Source organism: Rhinatrema bivittatum, chromosome 3 (assembly GCF_901001135.1).
Source record: "Rhinatrema bivittatum chromosome 3, aRhiBiv1.1, whole genome shotgun sequence".
Lineage (NCBI taxonomy): Eukaryota > Metazoa > Chordata > Amphibia > Gymnophiona > Rhinatrematidae > Rhinatrema > Rhinatrema bivittatum.
The window spans coordinates 295665133-295690474 of NC_042617.1; the positions used below are offsets into that span (position 1 = coordinate 295665133).

At 46.9% G+C, this 25342-nt stretch overlaps 1 protein-coding gene across 2 annotated transcripts in view; it reads right to left on the reverse strand.

Moving 5' to 3' along the window:
* The window catches only part of PFKM (phosphofructokinase, muscle), a 171063-nt gene that overhangs the window by 26943 nt on the left and 118778 nt on the right, over window positions 1–25342 (reverse strand). For both annotated transcript variants that reach the window (XM_029594992.1, XM_029594993.1), the window contains exons 16-17: window positions 19479–19566; window positions 17555–17707 (exon numbers count right to left, since the gene is read on the reverse strand). In XM_029594992.1, the coding sequence (XP_029450852.1) occupies window positions 17555–17707; window positions 19479–19566 (241 nt within the window). The remainder of the gene's footprint in view (window positions 1–17554; window positions 17708–19478; window positions 19567–25342) is intronic.

Here is a 25342-nt window from a genome sequence, read left to right on the forward strand (position 1 = left end):
CGATCTTAGAAAATCCAGGCCTTAGATTGTAAACCCTCTGTGAATAGGGAAATACCTACAGTACCTGAATATAATCCGCTTTGAACTGCTGAAAAAAAGTGTGAAAAGTGGAATATAAAAAAAAAAAAAAAAGATATTCTCTTGAGAAAACAGTAATTATCCAAATTATAAAGGTGACATATAGACATTCTCCATTTCTGCTCAATGTTGGGATAGCACCAGACATAGCTGTCTTCTGCTGAGCTGCCCGGTAATAATCTTTAAAAATAAGGCAAGAGAGAGATCACATGACACGCTGAGGAGAGCAGACGTGTGCTCCCTTCTCTGGGCCTAACCTCCGGGTAATCCTCCCCCATCACCGGCCTTCTGACCTTTATCACAGCACGGTACAGCGGATGCACCCAGGGTGGACACCACATCGCTCCGGGCGTTTCGATGGCATCCAGAACCACAAAAAAAGATAGAGATAAGGATAAGGCCCGAGCACCCGATGCCGCGCCAGATGACGCGGGCGTGGCAGAAATTGGAGCGCCGAAGCCGGTAAGCACGGCGGATTTGACCGCGGCCGTGTTAGCAGCAATCACGCCCAAATTACAAAAAATATCGGCTAAATTGACCGAGTTGACGGCGGGTCTGGTGGGGTTTGAGCAAAGAGTGGCCGAGGTGGAGGCGCGAGTCTCGGAGAACCAAGATGGCCTCCACGCGGCTCAGGCCGAATTGGCAGCGCTAAAGCTGGTGGTTGAAAAGCAGTCCTCTAAGTTAGAGGACTTGGAGAACCGCTCACGATGGTCGAACTTGCGTTTTGTCGGACTACCGGAGGAGCTGGAGGAGCCTACCCTGGCTAATTTCCTGGAGCGCTGGCTGGCTGATTCTTTACACCTTTCGGAAAAAACATGGCCCTCTCTGGGTAGAGAGGGCGCACAGACTGGGTCCTAGAAGGACAGATGGGGCACGGCCTAGAGTGGTAATTGCCAAGCTGTTAAATTTTTGGCACAAAACAGCCATTCTGCGGGAGGTCAGACAAGGAGAACCCCTGCTGTATGCAAACCAAAAAAATCTTAATCTTTCAAGATTTTTCTGCCTCCTTATCGGCGCAACATAGGGCTCTGGCCCCGTATTGCTCCCAACTATTCAATAGGAGGCTACGTGCTGTTCTCATCTACCCTGCCAAGGTCCGGGTCCAGACTGCGATGGGTGCACGCTGGTTCACTGATGGAAGGGCACTTCACGACTTCATTAAGTCTCTGCCGGCAGGCACTGCTGGCGGGGCGTCCCCCACGTCGGCTAGTGCGACCTGAAAATTTTTTATCAGAGGTACTTTGGTCTCGTCAGCCACGGAGATGCCATTAGTTCGTTGGTTTGTGTTCCTGCATTTCCACCCAGGATCTGAAGGTCACCTATTGCTGGCAGTTTTCCCATCTGAAGGTGCCCAGTTGGCAACAAATTGCACAGCGTTCATTTGTTTATGGTACTGGAGATGGACAGGGTGACTGCGATTCCTGTTGGGCGATGGCCCATGATCATTGTTTCAACGGCCTGATTCAGAGGCTGGTCGTTGGGTACTACCCAGCGTGACTGGCCCTGCTTAGCGGACCTGAGCCAGTAGTGGGGTAACTCACAAAATGTTTCTCTTGGCGACATCTTTTTGGACTCTTGATGGGGCTAGTTGTGCACCCAAGCTAATATCTCCTTTGCCCATGTCTCATATACTGTTTAATTCATGACTATTGTGTTCATAAGTTATCGTTATTAGCCACTTCAGGTTATTTGGAATGTACCTTGTTTTATATGTATTTTGAATTGATACAGCATAATGGTACTGCTATGATTTTATCAAGCCTGCCTCAATGATGGGGGTGGTAACCCGGGGGGGGGGGGGGGGGGGGAGGGGCCCAGTTCGTGTCACAATGTGCTCCACTCGTCGCCTTACAGAGGGTGAAGGTACTATTTGGGGGTTGGGGTACTGGGATTAGGGGACGGGGAGAGGGGGAGGGGGGGAATGGGTTGTGAAGTAGTGATAAGATTTTGCATATGCCGCCTGTTGGGGGGGGGGGGGGGACGACTATATATTGGTTCATGGTCTCGAATGGGGAGGATTGGGTCTCACGATGTTATAGGGGGAGGCTCCGGCTGGGAGAGTGTTCCCTTATTGTGTGAATTTCACTGTTACTTTTGCTTTGACATATAGAAAACAGAGGGAAAGGTCCTAAAACCAAAATTGTGTCCTGGAACGTAGGGGGTATACACTTCCCGGTTAAGCGCACTAAGATATATACCGCGTTGAAGCGTAGGGAGGTGGATATAATATTCCTACAGGAGACTCATTTGTCGGATATTGAACACCAGAAACTATGACAGGACTGAGTGGGAGCTGTACACTACGCCACTGCCAACACGAGGTCCGCGGGCGTGGCTATTCTTATACATAAAAGGGTGCCCATCACTATACAACAGGAATTCCAAGACCCACAGGGCAGATACCTCATACTATGGGCTACACTTTATCATACTCCAGTAGTTCTCTGCAATTTGTACACCCCCAACAGATACTGTCCCACATTTTTTCGGGAAATCTATACAGGTCTATTGCCTTACTTGGATCATGTTTTGATAGTAGGGGGAGACTTCAATGCCATCAGGGAACCTTGTCTGGATACTTCCCAGGGGTCGGGGGCCTCTAGATCCCATAGTAAGGGGATTGCGCTTCTGGAAAACTCCCTAGGCTTGGTGGATGTTTGGTGCACATTGCACCCTTCTGAGTTGGACTCTACTCACATGTCTCGGGCACATGCGTCATTTTCCCAGTTAGACTATCTTTTTCTCAGCACCCATGCCTTCTCACGGGTGGGGGACACCCAAATTGGAGAAATATTCATCTCAGACCATGCACCTACTTGCTTTGAGATTCAATGGCAGGCAGCGGCCCCTACAGCGGCTGTGTGGAGGTATCCTTACCAGCTAGCAGAAGATACTAATTTTCAGGAGTTTTTACGTGGGAAATGGTCGGACTACTCGAAGTCCAATAAAGACCACGAGGGGGACCCTATTCTTTTTTGGTATGCGGGAAAAGCAGTGGTTAGGGGGGACATTCTCATATATGGCCCTTCGACGAAAGATGTTAGATAAGCGCTTGTTGACCTTAACGTTCGAGCTCCGTAAGGCTAAACGGCTGTAAGTACAAACGCGTATGCCCCCGCATCGTGTAAAGTTATTAGCCGCGCAAGCTGCGTTGAACACGTTGCTTCATCAATGGGGGGGGGGAGAAAAAAAAAAAAGAGTATCCTTTATTATCAATTTCGTCTACTTCAACACAGGGACAAAGCAGGGAAAATGATGGCCAACCTGATTCGTGCGGCGCGTTCCCCTAAACAGATCACAGCTATACGAGCCCCAACGGGAACCCTAGTGACTGATACTCCCGGCATTTTAAAGGCCTTTCAAAGGTACTACGCTGATCTTTATGCGGCAGAGCACCCAAATTCCGAAGCTATTGACCGTTTTTTGGCCTCAGTATCTCTGCCGAGCTTGACAGCCGAGCAGATCTCCCGCCTCAATGGACCCATTACGGCCTCTGAATTAGAGCAAACCATACGTTTGGCCCCGTGCTTGAAGGCCCCGGAGCCAGATGGGTTCACCGCAGAATTTTACAAAACATCGTCTGCCGAGCTGAAGGATCTCCTGGCCTTGGTCTTCAATGCACTAGTACACAGGGGGTCCTACCCGGCCCATACTAATATGGCGCACATTACCCTGATTCCCAAGCCTGGTAGGGATCACCTCCAGCCTGCATCTTATCGGCCCATATCGCTCTTGAATTTTGATCAAAAACTACTAGTCAAGATCTTGGCTGATCGACTGGCGGTGATCCTCCCCACTTTAATTTTACCGGGACAGGTGGGCTTCGTTAGAGGCCGCTATGCTCTTACGAATGTCCGGATGGTCACTACTGCCATGGCACTTTGTCGGCGTATAAAGGACCCCTTCTTAGTGGTCAGTCTAGATGCTGAAAAAGCGTTTGACCAGGTTGATTGGCAATATATGTTCACCTTACTAGAACACTGGGGTTTCGGGGGATTTTTCCTGCAGAGTATTCATTTATTATATAAGGATCCCACTGCAGCTATCATTGCCAATTCCACGCAATCTCCACTGTTTGAAGTTGCTCGAGGGAGGCGCCAGGGCTGCCCCCTTTCACTGCTGTTATTTCTTTTGACTCTGGAGCCTTTGTTACGTATGATCCAGGCTGCTCCGGCTATTAGAGGGATACGATTTCAGACCCACCTCTTTAAATACGCCGCTTTTGCGGTTGATATTTTGCTGTTTCTCACCCAGCCAAGGTAGTCCCTCTCAGCTCTCGGAGTTGTTTCATGTTTATGGCACCTTTTCTGGGTTACAAATTAACTGGGATAAATCCGAAGCACTGTGTTACCCGCGCACGGTTAGGGATCAATGGGAAGGCCCCTTCCCGTTACGTTGGGCGGAGGATAACATGAGATATTTGGGGTTGCAGATGTTGGTCGATCCCCATGAATTGTACTCGTTAAACATCCCCCCTTATTACAGTGTACGAGGGAAAAACTCCATGCCTAGCGGGATCTGCCACTTTCACTGGGGGGTAGGGGGAATTTATTTAAGATGGTGGTTCTCCCACAGTGGCTCTACATTCTTCAGAATATGCCGCTCATTCTCCTCCGGAGAGATCTGAAGGCCTTGGACTCTGTCCTTTGGAAATTTTTGTGGCGCGGAGGTAAGGCCCGTATAGCTCTCACTTCCCTTCAAGGGAGGTGGGGTTGGGGAGGGATGGGGATCCCAGATTTTGCCTTATACAATTTGGCCAGTAATCTCCGTATAGTGCGGAAGTGGCTGCTGGGAGAATCGACACACACACATTCTGGTGGACCAGACCCTAGTAGCTCCGTTGGATCTTCGATACGTCCTGCAAACTGCCACCCCATACCTTACAGACACCTTACGCACCCATGATTTGTTGGAACCAATGAGGGTAGTGTGGAAATGACTGTCAGTGCCTACACATTCTCTCTCTTTGTGCTTATTTGCTTCCCATCCAAGGTAATTTTCAATTTACACCTGGTCTCCAGACGGCGAGTTTTCAGTCCTGGGCTTTGAAAGGCATCACTCAGTTGGGGCATGTGCTGGATAATGAAGGGGTTGTTCTGCCATTCCCCAAATTTAGTGCCCTTTACAATACGGGAACCAAACAGGTTTTCCCCTACCTGCAATTGAAACATTATATTGGTTCTCTCCCCGCAGCTTGCAAAGCACCAGCGGTCTTTGAGGCTGTTAACAAGCTTTTGAGATTGGAAAGAACTGCAAAGCTTACTTTGTCTGAAGTATATGTAGGCTTACGCAACCTGACCTCCGCAACACCTGGGGAGCGGCTGGCGGAGAGGTGGAACAGTGATGGAGTGTTTGAGGTCACACCAGCAATGCTTCAGACTAGCTTTAGATGGATTTCCTAGGTCTCCAGTAACTCTTATTATTAAGAAATGCAATACAAATTTTTGTGACGGGCCTATCTGTCTCCCTCCCTTTTGTACAAAGCCCATTTGCGGGAGACGAGTCAATGCGCTAAGTGTTTGGCCATGTCCTGTACTCTGTCCCATTCCTTTTGGGGTTGCCCCCACATTTGAAAATTTTGGACCTCTACTACCGTTTATCTGACAAAGATATTAGACACCACCGTTTCCCTCTCGCCGGCGGTGCTCTTATCTGGTTGTGTGCGTCCCACGGTGATTAGAAGGGCTGATGCTTGCATGTTAATTTATAAGGCGGGATATGTGGGGGAAAAAAATGATCCTTTTGCATTGGAAAACGTCTGTGGTGCCCAATCACTGGATGTGGCGGAACGCTTTTCATAGACTGCTTCAGATGGAAAGTATGGCTTCCCGCTCATCACCTGCACACCGCCGCAACTTTCTAAAGATCTGGGATGCCTATCTACAATCGCTTCCACATCAGGCGATCAGGCGCGTAGCCGGATTCTCAATGATTAATGGACCTGGACGCTAGGACAGTCTTCTCCTTCGGGACTGTTCTGTAGGTTAGCTATGACTCTTAGTTCATACCTCTGCGGGCATCAATCTTTACGCAATAGTAGATAAAGGGGTTCTTTGGGGGGGGAGATGAGGAAGGGTGGGATGTTTTTTGGGAAGGGGGAGTTTATCTTGTAAATGACCACATCATTATATGACATTTCGTTCTCAGGGGGGGGGCACCAGAGAAGAGGTCCCCTGGAAGTTTGTGTGAAACTGATTCTGTGTTTGCTCAATAAAAATAGTTTTCACTAAAAATAAGGCAATGCAAGACCGCCCAAAGCATTTGGTAAAAACAAAAAATCAATTTAAGCAAAACTCTTGGGTGCTTACAATTCCAGATATATCTAGATAAGTCAACAAAAAAAAGTATCTAGGAACAAACAAGGTATTGGTGCAAAAAAAGTAGAACTGTATGGGGCGGGGGGAGTATATTCATTTTAACCAAATATGTCCTGGTTTTAAGTGACACTCCTTTATACGACCGGTGAGCTCTTTTAAAGTCTGTTAAAAGCAAGACAAATCGATCACTGATCTGAGTAGGTACATAAACACCTAAATACAAGAATTGCTCCTTTTGCCATTTGATGGGAAATTGGTATGGATGGATTATTTTCATTAGCCTAGAGTACTGAAGGGAACAGTGATGGATTTAGAGTCATTAAGTTTATAACCAGAGAGTGGAGTGGAACAGCAGCAGCTGAGAACCACATTCTGCTGACCTTGCTTGGGAGAGTCATTTTACCCTCCATTGCTTTAGGTACAAATGTGAATTGTAAGCCCTCTGGGGACAGGATAATACCTCCAGAATCTAAATGTAACTCACCTTGATTTACCAGTGAAAAGGCATGAGCGAAATGAACTAAAACAATTAACCAAAGAGCTCCCCAAATTCCTTACAAATGATCAATAAGTTAGGCAATGAAGCAAACAGGTTTGTTATCAATAAAAATGTGTTGTGAGCACATAATGCTATTTTATGTCCTGAGATCCCAATTCTAATCAGTGTAATAGCTCCGTACTCACAAATTGCTGGAACCAATGACTTTAGGGACAGGGCAAAATATAGGGAAGATAGGGGACAACCCTGCCCTATTTCTTCTTCCTAGAATAAAGGCTTGACTCAAAGCGCCATTTACATTTTTAAGCTAATTTTTGTCTGGTCACACAATGCTTTAATTCTGTTCACAAAACCCAGACCAAAATGTATCTTCCTTGACATACCCAGATCAGTCCAGACAAGTGGGTTTTGCCTCCCTACCGGCAGATGGAATCAGAGAACAAAATGCTTGAGGCACTGATACACATATCAGAGAGTGCCATCTGCAAGCCCCTCAGTATTTCTCTGACTCCAGTAGATGGTACAGGTGTAAACCTGCAGACTAGTTTATAAAAAAAAAAAGAAAAAAAATTGAGAGAAGATATTAATAAAGTAAATCGAGATTGATAGGAGAAGATGGAGGAAGCTCCCTGAGGTGTTAGGCACATTCGTGGGCCATCCCTCAGGTGGAGCCGGGCGACCGGGGTTTGGATACCTCTGCCTGGGTTCACCGCAATGAGTCAGAGGGTCCGATAGCCAGGGTACTGGTTCCCTCAGCCTTCTGAGGTTCCCCTCTCTGGTGCCACCAGACCTTTCAGGGAAGTATACCAAGGATTGCCTTAGTTAATTAAGTTTAAAAAAAAAAAAAAAGAAAGAAAGAAAGTAGAAGTGCTTCTGCAGGAAAGGCTGCCCGAAAGTGGTAGGACCTTGGACGGAAGGAGCTGTCAGTCCCTTCAGAGAGGAGGGAGTATTTGTTATTGGCTGATCTGAAAGCACATGGTTCCAGGTGAGTGTGAAGGCCAGCACGAAGGCAGGCCGTGATGAGCCACGGGTGCTGCTCTGGATTTTCCCGCATGAGTTGGAGTGCTGGTAGGAACGGCCTTTGAAGAGGTGGCTTCTTGGTGTACCAGTGGGAGCCGTTCTCAGTTGCGGGTGCAGGAACTTAAGTGCCATTGATTTGAGTGCGAGAGAGCTGCGCAGTGACTTCGCTGCATGTGTGGCCTTACCAAGTTGAATGCCGCATGGCACGCGGCTGAGAATTAAACGCCCAAAAATGGCGCCGAAGCCGTGGATAGCAGCATGCCATGCTTGGGGAATCTGGTCAGCGTGGCTGAATGCCTGTTCCCTCTGCATGGAGTGCATTTAGGGAGAGGAGGGCTCCTCAACGGGGAGATTCTGGAGGGAGAAGAGACCGCCGCTCATCCAAATTTGCATCTGAGGGACCAGGACTTCCTATTGCGGCAGCTGGTCCCGCGAGGGTTGGTAGACAGGAGATCTCGGCTGCAAGAGGCAGGGATTCCCCCTTCCCTTTTCTCCCGTGGGGTAGAGCGCCCAAGATGGGAGAGGGAATTTTGATGACAGTCTCCCAGTGCTGGGGCTGATGATCCGGAGGATTTTCCCCAGATTTTGTGCTCCTCATGCATAAGGCCTTCCTGACTAAGAAGGGGACAGGGAGGAAGCGGGTCAATGAAAGACCGCTGCGCCCCACTTGTAAGAAGTCCAAGGTGGCCTCAGGGAAGGGTGGATCTGGATGTGGACTTGGTGCCAGCCCCCAATGCAGACCCAGATGGCACCAAGGATGACCCTGATCCAGTTGAGTTTCCAGTTCCAGAGAAAGATAACCAGAGGGTGGTTTGTTTGTTTAAAAGGGAGAAGCTGCAGCCTCTTCTTTCCCAGGTTATGGAGGAGTTGGGGATGAAGATGACTCAGGAGGAATCTGTTAATGAGGAAGTGTACCCAGTTCTGGATGGGCTGAGTGGTCCGTCAAGTGCTTTTCCATTACCTAAGAAGATCCGGAGGTTGGTGAACAAGGTGTGGGACTTCCTGGAAGCGAGTCTAAAGGTGGGCAGGGCAATGGCTCAGCTTTACCCCCTGATGGAAGAGACATTGGATCTCCTGAGGGTGCCGAAGGTGGAGGTGTCCACATTGATTCTTCGGACTGCCGTTTGTTCTAGTTTGCTAGAGAACCTGTCTGTGTTGGGTACAGAAGGCTTAGGAACAGGCGCCGACTGGAGACAGTGGTGCCTTGCAGGTGGCCCATCTGGAGACAGAAGTCGCTTATGTGGCAGATGCGCTGTATGATTTGGTGTGCACCTCAGCTAGGAGCATGGTTTCAGTGGTGGTGGACCATAGGCTTCAGTGGTTGTGCAATTAGTTGGCGGATATGTGGTCCAAGGCCCAGCTCTGTAACCTCCCATTCAAGAGGAAGCTCCTCTTCAGGAAGGATTTGGATCAGCTAATGAAGACGTTGAGGGAGTCAAAAGGGAACAGGTTGCCTGAGGATAAGAGGCTCAAGTAAGGTGGTTTTTCCTTTTCATTCCCATTTTTGGAATTTGTGCAGGTTTTGGCTAGGCAAGACCTCTGCTGATGCATTTTTGAAACAGGTCGGGGGCCTCCAGCAGTCCTTTCATGGGGCTAGCAGGTCTTCCAGAGATGGGACTGGTCAGGGAACTGGTGATGGAAAGTCAGCGCAATGAAGCCAGGATTCCCCACTCCTGCATAGAAGGGGGCAGATTATCTAGTGTTTACAAGGAGTGGGCAAAGATTTCCTCAGAGTGTTGGGTGCTAGAGGTTGCTAGATTTACAGGCCATAGTTCCCGTTCCGTTGGAGGAACAAGGACAGGGAAGGTACCTCATTTACTTTGTGGTTCCCAAAAAATGGAGGACACATTTCATCCCATTCTCGACTTGCAGATAGTGAACAAGGCCCTTTGGAGTCCGCGTTTTCGAATGGAGACACTGTGCACCGTGGTGGCGGCAGCTAACATGGGAGAGTTCCTGGCATCCCTGGACCTGTCGGAAGCATACTTGCATATTTTTCCAGCTGCCTGGAAATAATTTTAGCCATAATCTGTGTTTATCAAGGAGATTGCTTTATATGAACCTGCACAAAAGGGGATCCTTCCCTCTTTTGTGTATGATGCTAACACAAGCATGAAGATAACAGTACATGTCCCACCTGTTAGTAATAGAGACTACTCTGCACAAATGTTTTGTAGAATGCAATCAAAATCCATCAGATCCCACCAATTTACCTCTCGGAAGAGAATTTAAAGCCCAGAGGGTCTCCGTGATAGTAATGGTTGCTTCCAAAATAGCCTTACCCTGATCTTAATTTTACTATATATGATGTTTTAATTCTACTTGTTGTGAACCGTTTCGATAGGCAAAGGTATATAAAAAATGTTAAATAAATAATAAATACATAAATTAACTGAATGGAGTTTAAAACAGTGTCCAGATGTTCCTCTGAGGAACTCCAATCTGAGATATACAATTCTTTATAAAAATCACCAAAGTATTGAGACATTTTTTCCTTGGTATTACATAACTGTGCACTCACCCTAAGTTGCAAAATTGTATTTTGCATTTGTTTTTAGCATAATTGCATGGCTAATGATTTAGCCATCTTTCCACCACCTGAGAAAAAAAAATAAAATAAACAGACTTGCCCTACTTTTCTTACTTGGGCCTAATTTTTCTCTACCAATAATGCACTAATTTTCTCCCTAACAGTTACAATTTTATGAGTTCTTTCTTCTGATTGCACCACTTTATGCTTTTCTTCTAATATAGGAAACTTCTCTCATTATTTGCCCGTTTTTAAAATCTGGAGCCAAATTCAATAATGTTCCCTCTTACATCATCTGATAGAGGTTGTGTGGAAACCAGAGTTATCATTATAAGTCAGTTTCTTCACATAAATCATCCCTTATGAAAAGGGAATTGTTTATTGACCAGCTTTTTGATTTATAATTCTGGGAACTTACTCCAGATAAGTGATATTAATGCATGATCGGACTCAAAGGCATAATATGGTTTCAAGCAAATCTCAGTGATAACTAATAGTTCTATGGAGAGTACTTGTCATTCACAATTATTTCTGAATCCTGGATGTAAACATCTCCAAAGGTCAACCAAGGCAAAATCCAGGGTGATATCTTGGTTGCTGTTTTCTAGTTCCACTATGTTTTTTATAAGATGGGGTGATCAGAACTGCACACAATACTCCACGTATGGCCACACAATGGATTGATAGTAGCATTATGTTACGGTTCTGGCCACGAGCGCCGCGACCAGACCCTTACCTCCGTGTTCCTGGACCTGTTCCTGCTTCTGTTGGCCTAGTTCGCGGCCTGTTTGGTGGCGTCCCTGCGAGGGCCGCGCCGTCGGGTGCCTCCCATGGACGCCTGCCTCTAGGCGCGCGCCACTTGGGCGCTTTTCTAGGCTGTTTCCCCGCCAGTGGTGACTCCGCCCAGTTCCTGACGTCAGACGTCGCGTCCTTGATAAGCCGGCCGCGGACACTCAGTCTTGGCCTTGCAACGGGCTACCTACCGGTTCCCTGTTGCTCCATGCCCTGGAGTGAGCTGCTTCTGGAACTCGCTTCATTCCTGCTACAGTACATGCTTGGTTCCAGTACCCGAGTCTTACCACAGTTCCTGCCTGGTTCCAGTACTCTAGTCTTGCCACAGTTCCTGCCTGGTTCCAGTACTCGAGTCTTGCCACAGTTCCTGTCTACTGTTCTAGTCTGGTTCCAGTTCTCAGTCCTGCTCATCTGCCTGCTCGCTCCAGTCTCAAGATCATCAACTCGCCTAAGTCCCAGTGGCTGGGCTCCTCCCGGGGGGGCTTCGGCTTCCAAGGGTGAAGCCTCACCTAAGTCCCAGCGGTTGGGCTCCTACGGGCTCCTCCCGGGGGAGCACCAGCTTCCAGGGTGAAGAGCACCTCTACGTCCTGCCTGAACATCTGCCTCCCGGCCTGCGGTGCACCAGAGACATTGAATACCTTTCCGAGTCTCTTGCAGGTCGGCCCAAGGGCCCACTAAATTGAGACTCCATAACACATTATGATAGTCTCTATCTAATGATCCATTCCTTTCCTAATCATTCATAACTTTCTATTTGCCTTTTTTTTTTTTTTTTCCGCCACACACTGAGTTAAGGGTGTCAAGGTATGGTCCACAATGTCTCCAAGATCCTTTTACACGGTGATGTCTCTTAATACGGAACCCAACACTGTGCACCTATAGTTAGGATTATTTGTATCTATATTCATTACTTTGTACTGGGGCATCTAAATGGCAGAGGAGATTTAATATGAACAATTCCCCAAGGTTCTTCTGCAGTTTCTTACAATCTGCTCATGTTTTCACAAGTTCGCATTATTTTGTGTCACCTACAGATTTGATCATCTCACTCAGGGTTTCCTTTTCCACATCACTTATTTTATTAGTATTCATATTTATAAAACCACTCCTCCCTCAAAGGCTCTGGATGAATACATAACATACAACAAAAATGCAATCAATAACACCCAACAATTCAAAAAATTTTTGGAGTATGCTAAACACCAGACCCATTACCGATCCATAGGGCAATCCACTATTTACCTTTCTCCATTGGGAAAACTGACTATTTAGTTCTTGCTGTTTCCAGTTTTTTTTAACCAGTTACCAATCCCTAGTGAGTCATTGGCTCCTAACATAAGCCTGGAATATGTAGTGTGTTGTACTGCAAGGGCTCTGAAAATCTTTTTTCTCAGGCCTGAGCATAGCAGGCACTGGTTACCTCTGGTGGCCAAAAGGTGAACAGTACCTGATTTATTTTACTACTGGGATTTCTAGGGCTCCATACTCAGTAAACCTGTTAGTGAAAAAGTTATCCGGCTAAAGTTAGCCAGATAACTTGTTCCACTGAATATGTGCAACCTAAAGTTATCTGGCTACATATAACAGAGTTGCTTACCTGTAACAGGTGTTCTCCCAGGACAGTAGGATGTAGTCCTCACATGTGGGTGACGTCACTGGACGGAGCCCTATCACGGAAAACTTTTTTTGTCAAAGTTTCTAGAACTTTTGACTGGCACACTGAGCATGCCCAGCATGCCATAATCCCTGTAGCCACAGGGGTCTCCCTTCAGTTAGTTTGTAGCAAAAGGTACGAGCGAAAAAATAAAATAAAACGTTTTGGACCCAATTCCACGGGATGGCGGGTGGGTTTTGTGAGGACTACATCCTACTGTTCTGGGAGAACACCTGTTACAGGTAAGCAACTCTGCTTTCTCCCAGAACAAGCAGCATGGTAGTCCTCACATGTGGGTGATTAGCAAGCTACAGGCTGACTCATATTTATATGTATCAATAGCACATAACTTATGCAACAGGCAGAACATACGGTGTACTGCTGAGAAACATGAGGCAGCCTGAAAATCACAACAGATTGTATGTGGAAGGAGTTGGGATTATACTGGAAATAAGTTCTTCAAGATGGATTGGCCAAAAGCAGAGTCTTGACATTCTTCCTTGTCCAGGCAGTAATGTGCTGCAAATGTGTGAAGAGAGCTCCAAGTTGCAGCTTTACAGATCTCAGCAATCGGTACTGAACGATAGTGTGCTACTGAGGTTGCCATGGCTCTTACTGAGTGCGCCTTCACTTGTCCCTGGAGAGGAAGGCCTGCTTTGTCATAGCAGAATTCGATACAGTCTGCTAGCCAGTTGGAGAGAGTTTGCTTACCCACTGAAACTACTAGTTTGTTTTTGTCAAAAAAAAACAAAGAATTGGGTGGATTTCCTATTGACTGCAGTGCGGTCTAGGTAAAATGCAAGTGCACATTTACATTCCAAGGTGTGTAAAACCCTCTCGCCCTGGTGAGAGTGAGGCCTTGGGAAAAAGGTGGGTAAGACTATAGACTGATTCAAGTGGAAGTCTGTTACCATCTTGGAAAGGAATTTAGGGTGGGTACGGAGGACCACTCAGTCATGTAGGAACCTTGTATAGGGTGAGTATGTGACAAGTGCTTGTAACTCACTAACCCTTCGAGCGGATGTAATGGCTACTAGGAAGAGAACTTTCCATGTAAGAAATTTAACATCGCAAGAGTGCAAAGGCTCAAACAGGGAGCGCATGAGCCTTGTAAGTACTACATTTAGGTCCCATTCCGTGACTGGTGGTCGTAAAGGGGGCTTAAGTTGTAGTAGGCCCCTCATAAACTGACTTACAAAGGGTTGCGCTGTTACCGGGGCATACCCTACTCCCTTGTGGTTCACTGAGATGGCACTCAAGTGTACCCTCACAGAGGAAGTCTGGAGACCAGAGTCTGAAAGGTGCCAGAGATAGTCTAAAAAGAGATGGAGTGGGGCAGGAAAAAGGGTCGATACCTTTTTGTGTGCACCATATGGTAAATCTATTCCACTTAGAATGATTGGATTTTCGTGTGGAAGGCTTTCGTGAAGCTACAAGCACTTGAGAGACTTCAGTTGAAAGGTTGAGCAGATGTAGGATCAAGCTTTCAACATCCAGGCTGTGAGGGATAGGGTTTGAAGGTTAGGATGGCGTAACATGCCTTGGTTTTTAGTTATAAAAGTGGGTGCTGTGCCCAGGTGAATTGGTTCTTGAATGGAGAGGTCGAGAAGCATGGGAAACCACACTTGTCAAGGCCAGTACGGGGCTATGAGTATCACTGACTCTCTGTCCTGTTGTAGTTTCACGAGAGTTTTGGCTATCAGCGGAATCTGGGATTATGCGTATCGAAGGCCTGTGTTCCAGGGACGAGCGAAGGCGTCCCTGTCTACATTGTTTTGTTGTCTGTGTAGGGAGCAGAATCTGTCCACTTTGTGATTCAGTACGGATGCAAAGAGGTTTATTGTTGGTTGACCCCAGCGATGGAAGATTCTGGTCGTTACCACAGGATCCAGGGACCACTCACGGGGATGGAACTGTCAGCTGAGGCAATCTGCTACTACGTTCTGTATGCCTGCCAGATAAGTGGCCCGGAGGTACATGGAATGAGCAAGGGCCCAAGACCAGATTTGCGCAGCCTCTTGGCAGAGAAGATAAGAGCCTGTGCCACATTGCAACTGTGTTGTTCATTTGTATGAGAACAGTCTTGTGTGAAAGGCAGTCCTTGAACGCATATAGGGCATAACGTATAGCTCGAAGCTCTAGGAAGTTGATTTTAAATGTTGCTTCGAGTCTCATCCAAGTACCCTGAGTTTGAAGATTGTTTATGTGAGCTCCCCAACCCAAGATATGCCATACTGGGTCAGACCAAGGGTCCATCAAGCCAGTATACTGTTTCCAGCAGTGGCCAATCCAAGTCACAAGGACCTGGCAAGTACACAAACATTAAACAGATCCCAAGCTACTATTCCTTATTGATTAATAGCAGTTTATGGACTTCTCCTCTAGGAACTTATCCAAACCTTTTTTTAAACCCAGTTACACTAAATGTCATAACCACATCCTCTGGCAGTGAATTCCAGAGCTTAATTATGCTTTGAGTGAAAGAGAATTTTCTCCGGTTTGTTTTAAATGAGCTACTTACTAACTTCCTGGAGTGCCCCCTAGTCCTTTCATTGTCTGAGAAAGTGAATAACCGATTTACATTTACCCGTTCAAGTCCTTTCATGATTTTGTAGACCCCTATCATATCCCATCAGCTATCTTTTCCAAGCTGAATAACCATAACCTCTTTAGCCTTTCCCCACAGGGGAGCCATTCCATGCCCTTTATCATTTTGGTCACCCTTCTCTCTACCTAAGTTCTTCTCCATCTGCTTCTCCCTCCTTTCCTTTGGATTGTTCGCCATCTTTCCTCCATCATGTCCTTTACGTTACATTTACAGATTGTGGTAGGCTGCTATGTCTAGCTGCACTCATCCCCAACACCTCCACAGGTCCGGGACGCTGCCAGCACAGATGCGGTTTTGACAACACCATCCTGCCTTACCAAGCTTCTCCTAGGCGCGCATGCTTGTACTAATAGGCCCCACGGCGGGAACAGCAGCGGTGGCACCCAGTGATAGAGTGGCTGGGTATTTAAATCCCAGCCATGCTTCTAGCAGACGCCTCAGTAACTGGTCTCCTGAATCCTCTGCAGTTCATGTTGCCTCATCTCGTCCAGTCTGTCCTGCCTTTCCTCTCCAGCCTACTTTGCTTTGTCTGATCCAGCCTTCTCTGCCTTGACAGTCCTCCTTGCCTTGATCCTGCTTGCTCTTGGACTGACTTCTTAAATCTGACCATTGCTTGGACCTTGCCCTCTATCTGCTACTGACCACTGACTACTGCCTGGACCTTGACTACCCTTGCTTGCTGCCTGCCACTGACCCTTGCCTGGACCCAAACCTCATTGCTTTCTGCCTGCCCCAACCTAGCCCAGCCCTCAACGCTCTGTCTCTCCTTGCCCTGTGGGCCTCTCGCCTAAGTCCTGCTGGCCCCCGGAACCCAAGGACTCAACCTGCAGGGAAAGGAGCTAGTAATGGTGAAGGTCCAGACCCAGTCCCATCCCAGGGTATTCTTGCCAGTTGTCTGTGTGGGCCTACAGGGTTCGCTCCCTAGGCTGAGCCAACCACGCCACAGTGCTAAAGGTCCACCTTCCTTACACTGTATGCTGGAGATGCATCAGTGGCAGGGTTGTCAGCCATTAATCAATTTACAGATGTCAGGGAAAAAAAACAAACAAGCAAAAGAATGTTATGTCCATAAAGTCTGGTTAAAAAAAAATTCACATCCATAAAAATTCAGTCTGGTATTCCTTCACTCCTGTTCTTTTTACATTGTGTACATGGTAGAGAAAAAAAAAAAAGTTTCCCACTCTGTTTTAAGAGAACATAGGGTGTACTAAATATCTATTTTTAACCACTCCTCTGGAGATCACATTTAACTGTGATTTTATTTTTGGTATTTTTCACTTTCATAATGTAAGATGTGTGTCCATGTAAAAGACAGTAACAAAATTTTATAAGCTAGCAATCTAGGTCAGTGGTCATCGTAGTGAAAACTAGCCCTTTTCCCTAGGCAAAAAATTAAGATGTAGACATTTTCAGGGTTGTGGCAGATTTATCGAAACATCGATATTTATTTAATTTTAAAGTGTGTCTATTCCACCTGTAATTAGACTTGCTGTGCTAGGCAGATTATCAAAACCAACACAAGACAGACAAGAGCCACACAATTCTTCCAATAAAATCTAACCCTATATCTTCTATCCTGAGGGTGAGACTGCAATTCAGATATTAAGAGAAGCTTCTTAAATAATGGCTTAAACTTTTTACGAAAAATTTTATGATCTGCTATTTGATGGAATTCTGCGGGCAGGGTATCCCACTGCTTTGGTCCTACTACAGCAAGTTTGCTTGCAGATGGTCTTTTGTTGTAGGTATAACAAGCAAGGGCCTGTCTGCTGATAAAGAACAGGAAGGTACATACTCCAAAAAAAAAAAAAAAAAAGTTTGCTAAATGAAATGGCCCTTCATACTTTATGGCCTTGAAAACCAAGACTTTACTCTTTGGGTCCCAGATAGCCAATGCAAAAAACACTAAAACAGTGGGGTTGCATGATCGCTTGGAGAGCAGCCTGTGTAACACTTGTTAAGCATTCATTGTACCTATTGACTTATCTGTGCTCACTGTGTTCAGCACTGCACATGCTGTCAGTGCTACAAAAAGAATAAAAGACTGCCTACTGACCATGCTTATGGTATTGAGAGCAGTATCGGCTCCAATGGTGAAATCCGACCCTGGGACATTGTTAGATACGGTTGCTGGAATGACGACAATGGGGATACACAGTTCCTCATATTTAGCACGGCCATCCATCAGCTCCAGACTGCCTGTGAATGCCTGCAGTCAGAAATAAATAAAAAAAAAAAAAAAAAAATCAGCGCCACCAGGACAAGCTACAGGTGGGGCAGATAATTATCTGCTTCAGGAACAGTCAGCAAACTCGGTGACACCATCAGGACATAGATTGATTAGCAGCCACATAAGTACAGTATGCCAGAGTTGTGGGAGAAAGATCCTCACAAAAGCTAGAAAGGAACTGTTTTCAGTGCTGGTTAAATAGAAGAAATGGTGAGGTTGAGAATAGCAACCCATAAGGTCCTGCTGAGGCAGGGCTTTCCACACCTCCTGGGGACCCCACAGTCAGTCAAGTTTTCAGGACATCTACAATGAATATGCATAAGATCAATTTGCGTGCACTGGAGACCCATCATATGCAAGTTTTACCTCCTGCATATTCACTGTGGATATTCTGACTGGCTGTGGGGATCCTCAGGACAGGTTTGGGAAGTCCTGTGACAGGAGGCCATGCGGCCAGCTATCACACAAAGTTATCCTTGTGCAGTATTGTTTCATGAATAAGTCCCATCACTTTTGTTGTGCCAGCTTCATTTGGTGAACCAGTATTATTGTTCATCACTTCTCTTTCAATGGCCTCAGGAGCTCTGCTGGGGCTTTTCAAAGAATCTCCAGTGTTATCACCTGCCTCCATTTCTTTTAGCACAGCTTCAGCCAGACCCAGTTCTCGCCCCCCCCCCCCCCCCACCACATCTCTCAACTTGTAGTTCCTGCTTGCCTTGGATGGGGAGGGGGAAAATGAGACCTATATCCACGCAATGGGGTGGGGGAAGGAGAGGGAGTTGGAGGGGGTAAAACCCAGACTGGATCAGCTTGTTCAAAAAGAAAAAGCAAAGATTCAGGGTCCTGGGATTTCATAAAAATGATTACATTTAATAAAAGAAGGTACAACATCCCATAAGCAGAATCAACTTTTGGTTACCTATATGAACTTTCAACAGGTCTGACTGGAATGCTTATGGGACACACTAGCTCTGTTTATTAAATGCATTTACTTTATGAAACCCAGTGTGCTTGGACTTTTACAATGGAGATATGCATATATATATTTGGGTTTCTATCTATATCTCTATATCTATCTACACACACTTGTTAGGGATTTCAACAACTTCTGGAGCACATTATTTTATTTGTGTATCTATATTCTGCTTTTCGGCACTTCAAAGTGTACATCAAACAGATTACATTCAGATTGATAATCTTGATAATCTTCAGCATTTGCCCTGGGACTGTGCAGTTATGCCATAGAAAATATCCATCTGATCACCTCATTTGCCCATGTCTGGCAGAGTTCTGGTCTGACACATTGAGAAAGAAGCAACCCAGCACTCCTATTTATACAAAATTAAATTTCTTATCTATCTAATGTTTCAGTCCATTGTTAGAAGGTGTTCCAGGCTGCTTGTGTTTGCCTTCACTGTCTGTGCTTTATTTTATCTCAGAATATTCAGCTGGTAGCACCCTGCTATTGTTTTGGTTCAGGAGTGCCTTTCTTCCAAGCTTTTTCTGTGTGTTGACATGGAAGTTCAAGTCTGGCCAGATCATTTTATAATCTGTTCCAAACTCATTCTTCAGAGAAGGGTGGGCAACTCTGAAATTTTATCCTCAAAGTATACATTTTAGATTTAAAAATCAAGAGAAACCAGAATTAATATGGTTAGTAGTGCTCTGGCCACTAAGGTGGCTTTTTTATTTTCCTCTCCACCTGAAGTTCAAAATCCATCTAATGTTTCCTTTCTATATAGAGACTCACCTCAAAGCCCCCAATGATGATGAGGCCATGTATGTTATAATTGCTGATATTTGCACTGATTTCTTCAAAGAATTTCTTGGGCAAGACTCTACAAAAAGTTCAGAAAAAGAAGAGATTCAGTATACAAAGAACTGTAAAGTACTGAATTACATAGTCTGGATAAGCAAATAAGCATGGGTGTAGCTTGCTTGTTACAGCAGTTACTATATACTCCTTGGAATATATATCCAGCGCAGCTCACTGCTTCAACAGCAGGGGGGAATGAAGTAAAGTGGAATTATATTCAGACAACCAACAAGGACTGAATTGCACAGGCTGGGTAAACAAATAAGCGTGGGAGTAGCTTGCTTATTGCGGCAGTTACTACCCCTAACCAATTAAGCTAGATACTTAACTTAGATCCAGCTACAGCACTGCTCTCTACAGCAATGGCAGGGGTGGAAGTGAAATAGAACCAAAAAGTTACTAATAAGGGCCAAGAGTATCAGATAAGTATGAGAAAAAAAATAAGTGTGAAAGCTTGCTGGGCAGACTGGATGGGCCGTTTGGTCTTCTTCTGCCGTCATTTCTATATAGAGAGAATTGAAAGCTCAGCCAATCCCATCCATTAATGGAGAAATTACTTACCTGATAATTTCGTTTTCCTTAGTGTAGCAGATGGACTCAGGACCAGTGGGTTATGTGTTCCTTTGCTAGCAGATGGGAGACTGAGTCAGGTTTCAAAGCTGACGTCACCCTAGATATACCCCTGCAGTGACCTCATCTCTTCAGTATTCTCTTTGAAAACCCATTATGGACATATATATCGAAGAACTTCATTAGAATTTGGATGCAACTTGATTAAACCCTTGGTTAACAAAACTTGATAAAAAAAAAAACAAAAACTGGAGACCGCCAATGTACTCAATCAACATAAACATCGAAACCAGCCATACTGTGGATGCCCTGAACTAGGGGTAGGGCAACAGCTTACCCATATTCATATGGAATCGAGCTTCGCCTCATGGGCAATTCCTCGATGCCTCTCCTGGGCAGCCATGGGCAGGATGCTGAGTCCATCTGACTACACTAAGGAAAACAAAATTATCAGGTAAGTTATTTCTCCATTTCGTAGCGTGTAGCCAGAAGGACTCAAGACCAGTGGGATGTACAAAAAGCTACTCCCAAATGGGGCAGGAGGCTGCCCGTGATCCAGTTAGCACTGCCCTTGCAAAGGCTGTGTCCTCTCAAGCCTGGACATCCAGGTGGTAGAACCTGGAGAAGATGTGTAGGGAAGACCACATCACTGCTCGACAGATGTTGGCAGGCGACAGTAGCTTATCCTCCGCCCAGGATACTGCCTGGGCCCTAGTAGAATGAGCTTTGACCTGAAGGGATAAAGGCTTCCCTGCCTATACGTAAGCTGCCTTGATTACTTCCTTGATCCAGTGGGCTATAGTAGCTCGCGAAGCCGCTTTGCCCTCTTTCTTCCCGCCGTGAAGAATAAACAAGCGATCTGTCTTGTGCACCAGTCCAGAGTGCTCCAGGTACCGCACTAGGAGTCTGCCAATGTTTAGATGGCGAAGAAGGCGGGAGTCTTCTGTATCCTTGTGTCCCTCGGAGACGGTAAGGAGATGGATTGATTCAAGTGAAACTATGAGACCACCTTTGGAAGGAAGGAGGGGGACAGTGTGAAGCTGTACTGTTTCTGGAGTAAATCAAAGGAATGGTTCCTGACAGGATAGTGCCTGTAGTTCTGAGATGCGACGGGCAGAGTATATCGCCACCAAGAATACAGTCTTTTGTGTTAATAGGCGTAGCGACAGACTGTGCATCGGTCTGAAGGATGGTCCTGCTAGGAAGTCCAATACTAGATTGAAGTTCCTTAAGGGGACCGGCCACTTTAAGGGTGGTTAGAGTTCTTTAACCCCTTTAAGGCAATGGTCCAAGTCCGGATGTGCAGACAGACAGCTCTGAAACAGGAGAGGGCTGCTACCTGGACCTTGAGGGAGTTGAGGGACAACCCTTTCTTCAGGCCATCCTGTAAAAATTTCAGAATCATGGGAATCTTGGCCGTTCGCGGGGGCACCCCGTGGTCCTCGTGCCATTCCTCAAATATTCTCCAGATCTATATGCATGTCAGGGATGTTGAGAACTTCCGCACGTGAAGCAAGGTGGCGATCACGACCGCTGAGTAATCTCGCTTCTTCAGGCGAGCCCTCTCAAGGGCCAGACCGTAGGAGAGAATTGAGACGGATCTTTGTGAAAAATTGGGCCCTGCCAGAGAAGGACCCTGTGTGGGGGGAGGCACAGGACTCCCCACGAGGATCCTTTGCATGTCTGCGTATCACGGGTGTCTGGGCCAATCCGGGGCCACTAGGATGACTAAACCTCTGTGGTGTTTTATCTTGCCATGGGGGGGGGGGGGGGGGGAAGGTGTACAGTAAGCCCTCCTCTGGCCAGGTCTGGACGAGGGCATTGATCCTTTGGGAGTGCTGATCTCATCTGCGACTGAAGAACCGGGGGGACTTTCGCATTGTGAGATGTGGCCAGTAGGTCCATGGCCAGGTGGCCTCAGCGATTTAGTAGAAGCTGGAAACCTTTGGTCGACAGCGTCCATTCCCCTGGGTCCAGGCTTTCCCTGCTGAGGAAGTTCACTGTGACTTTGTCTTTTCCTGCGATGTGGGAGGCCGAAATTTCTTGTAGGTTTAACTCCGCCCATTTCACAAGGGGGTCTATTTCCAGAGTCACCTGATCCCTGGCGGTTGATGTAGGCAACCGTTGTTGCATTGTCTGACATCACCCGGATCGCTTGACCCTGGAGCCTGTGGCTGAACTGCAGGCATGCTAGTCTGACCGCTCAAGCTTCCAGGTGGTTTATGTTCCAATTCGCCTCTTCCGTGGACCATTGTCCCTGGGCTGTCAGCTCCTGACAGTGAGCTCCCAAACCTCGGAGGCTTGCGTCTGTCGTGAGGACGATCTAGCTCGGTGGGGATAGGCTTAGGCCCTTGTTTAGGTGGATTTCCTGTAGCCACCACTGGAGCAGAGAGCATACCTCTGTTGGTAGGTGGAGGTGAATAGAGTAGCCTTGGGATATTGGGTTCCAGAGTGACAGTAAGGTGCGTTGGAGAGGCTGCATGTGAGACTTCGCCCATGGCACTACTTCCAGTGTTGATGCCATGAGGCCGAGGACCTGAAGATAGTCCCACACAGATTTTAATCGCCTATCGTGAACATCCTTCAAAGCCACCCCTCCCTCAACAGGGATGGTTTGCTTCGAGACTGCGCAGACCATGGCATCCACTTTGGGGAAACGCAGGCATTCCTTGACCACTGGATCCAGAGGATACAAGGCCTCCAAGGCCCGACTTTTAAAGCTTGCTTCCGGGGCATCTCATTCCAGGTCAATCAATTCCTGGATGGCTTCCAGCATTGGGAAATAGCAAGAGGCTTTATGCAGAGACATTAGGATGGGGTTTTTCTTTGGCTCCACCATAGGGTCCATGCCTGGAACTCCCAGAGTATTCAGGGTCTGGAAGACTAGTGCCGGTAACTCATCTGTGGAATAAATGAAGCATGGTCCAGTATGGTTCCAGACCTGGAGGGATTTCCCTGTCCTCCAGTGGTATTCAGGTTCCTGTCAGGGATATTCTTGGTGAGGTGTGGTATGTCTCGCAGCCAGCAGGCAGGGCCGGTAGAGCGAGGCCTCCCCAGTTGGGGTTCAACTTGGGCAGGGATCGGGGCTGAATGTGCCTGAACAAAGGCTTGGAGGCCCTGAAAAAATTCCAACCAAGAGAAGGCCACCGGGTCCATATTTGTCCCAGGGGGAACCGGGGTAGGGGCCACTGAGCTACCCTCTCCTGGGAAGGATGCCATCCCGGAATTGCTCAGGTCCGGGGAACTGCAGGATAAGGGCGCTGCTGACCCGTCCTCTGACTGGATTGGGCCAGGCTTGGAAAATTTTTGAGAATCCAGCCCTCCTTGGGCCTCCTCAGTGTGCCGACCCAGGCAGGATTCCAGGACAGACTGTGTAGCTCTAATATGGCAGGCTGCACAGAGTGCGTGTCGCTTGAGCTTCTTTGCTGCCAGGGCCATAGCCTGTGTGGTTTGTGCGTTTAGCCGGTTAATATCTATCGGGCTCACACCGACTCGCCTTGGTGCGTGTCGGTGTCTAAGCAGTCAATTGTGGGCGAAGTTATGCACGCAGCTATGTGCATATTTGCATGTACATTAGGCACAGAGGAGGCCGGCCTGCATCCTGCGTACCGACAGCTGAAAGGGGAAATGGCACTGCACCAAACCACGTGCAAGATGGCGCCGCTGCAGGCCGCCACATGGAGAGTCAACAGAGCTGAAAATGGGCATAGCGCATTGGAGGGGCCGTTCGGAACCCCCTTCTGTCGCCCGAATGGAGATCGGGCATGAAGTTGATATGGCGTGCTGAGCAAGGAGACAGGAGGAAAGATTTATCGAAGCCCTTCCACGTCTCTGGATCGGAGGAGTTCTTCTCTACTTACCTGGTCGCAGCGCTTACTGGCTGAGTACAGAGACTATCTCCGGCTGCGGGGGGAGAAGGCTTTGGCCTTCACCACCATGCTCTGCTTCTGCACCTGCTGCCTTTCAGCTGCTTCAGCAGCTAAGTACACACCGGGAACCGGCTAACAGACCAAGGCACACCTCTGAGGGATCTCAGAAATCACCTTAGGAATCCTCAACTGGGGGAGGTACCCTTAGGTATCACTGCAGGAGAGTGGGGCTTGATCTTCCTTTAAAGTGAAGGTAAGAATTTCTCTTTGGATTAGGGCTGCAATCCCGCTAACACCGTGCTAGTGTGGGGATAGCATCCGCATCTGCTAGGTGACGGAGTGATAATGAAGAGCTGAGGTCATTGCAGGGGTATACCTAGGGTGAAGTCAGCTTTAAAACCTGACTCCGTCTCCATTCTGCTAGCAGAGAAACACATAACCCACTGGTCCTGAATCCATCTGGTTACATGCTAGGAAATTACCTGACACACATTCTCACTGCCATTAGTATTGAAAATGGCTCCATCCAGAATCTGGCTAATGTGTATGCTGAATCTGGCCTCTAGGCATTACCATGGAGCTATGGCTGCAGCTCCCTACTACTAATCAATTCTGTAGTGCTACTAGACATATGCAGTGCTGCATAAATACACATGGGAGATTTAAGCTCTACAGAGCAGGGTCTATCCCCTCTCCCAGAGCCTGTGAGTGCTGCCTCCACATCTCCAATCCCAGCCAAGCCACAGAGCAGAAGCCCAAGCCTGAAGTTAAACTCAGACCCTCTTCATGGCAGGGCACAGCACTTGCCACTGAGGCACCAGGTTGGGCTCAAAGAGTTTATTTTAATTAAATAGTTTGCATTTAAATTGTGGACTTATCTAGATCAGAATTCCATGCTGCTTTACAACGTTTATTTACTACTTCGGAAAAATGCATGCAGCCACTGCTTGTGATTTTGAAGTTTGTGCTGCATGAAACCTTCCAAAAAAGAGAAGGAAAAAAAAAAAAAAAAGAGTTTACATTATATTACTGCCCAACTATAGCAAAATGAGGCATAGGGAGGTACAGTAATTCACTCTAAAGTCACAGAGAATCGGCGACAGAACTGGAATTAGAAGGGAGACAGGCAGAGAGAAAGTAACTAGGCTAAAATCACATAGAGTTGTCAAGGGAATCTGAACCAAGTACTGAAGGTGCTGTATAGTTTAAGTTAATGGTGTTCCGAGAAGTATTAACTCAACATTTCTACAGCACTACTAGATGTATGCAGCGCTATGCAGTTACATAAAATAAAAACAGTCCCTGCTCCATGGAGCTTGCAATGTAGTTGAGACATACAGACAAGATAAATTGTTTCTA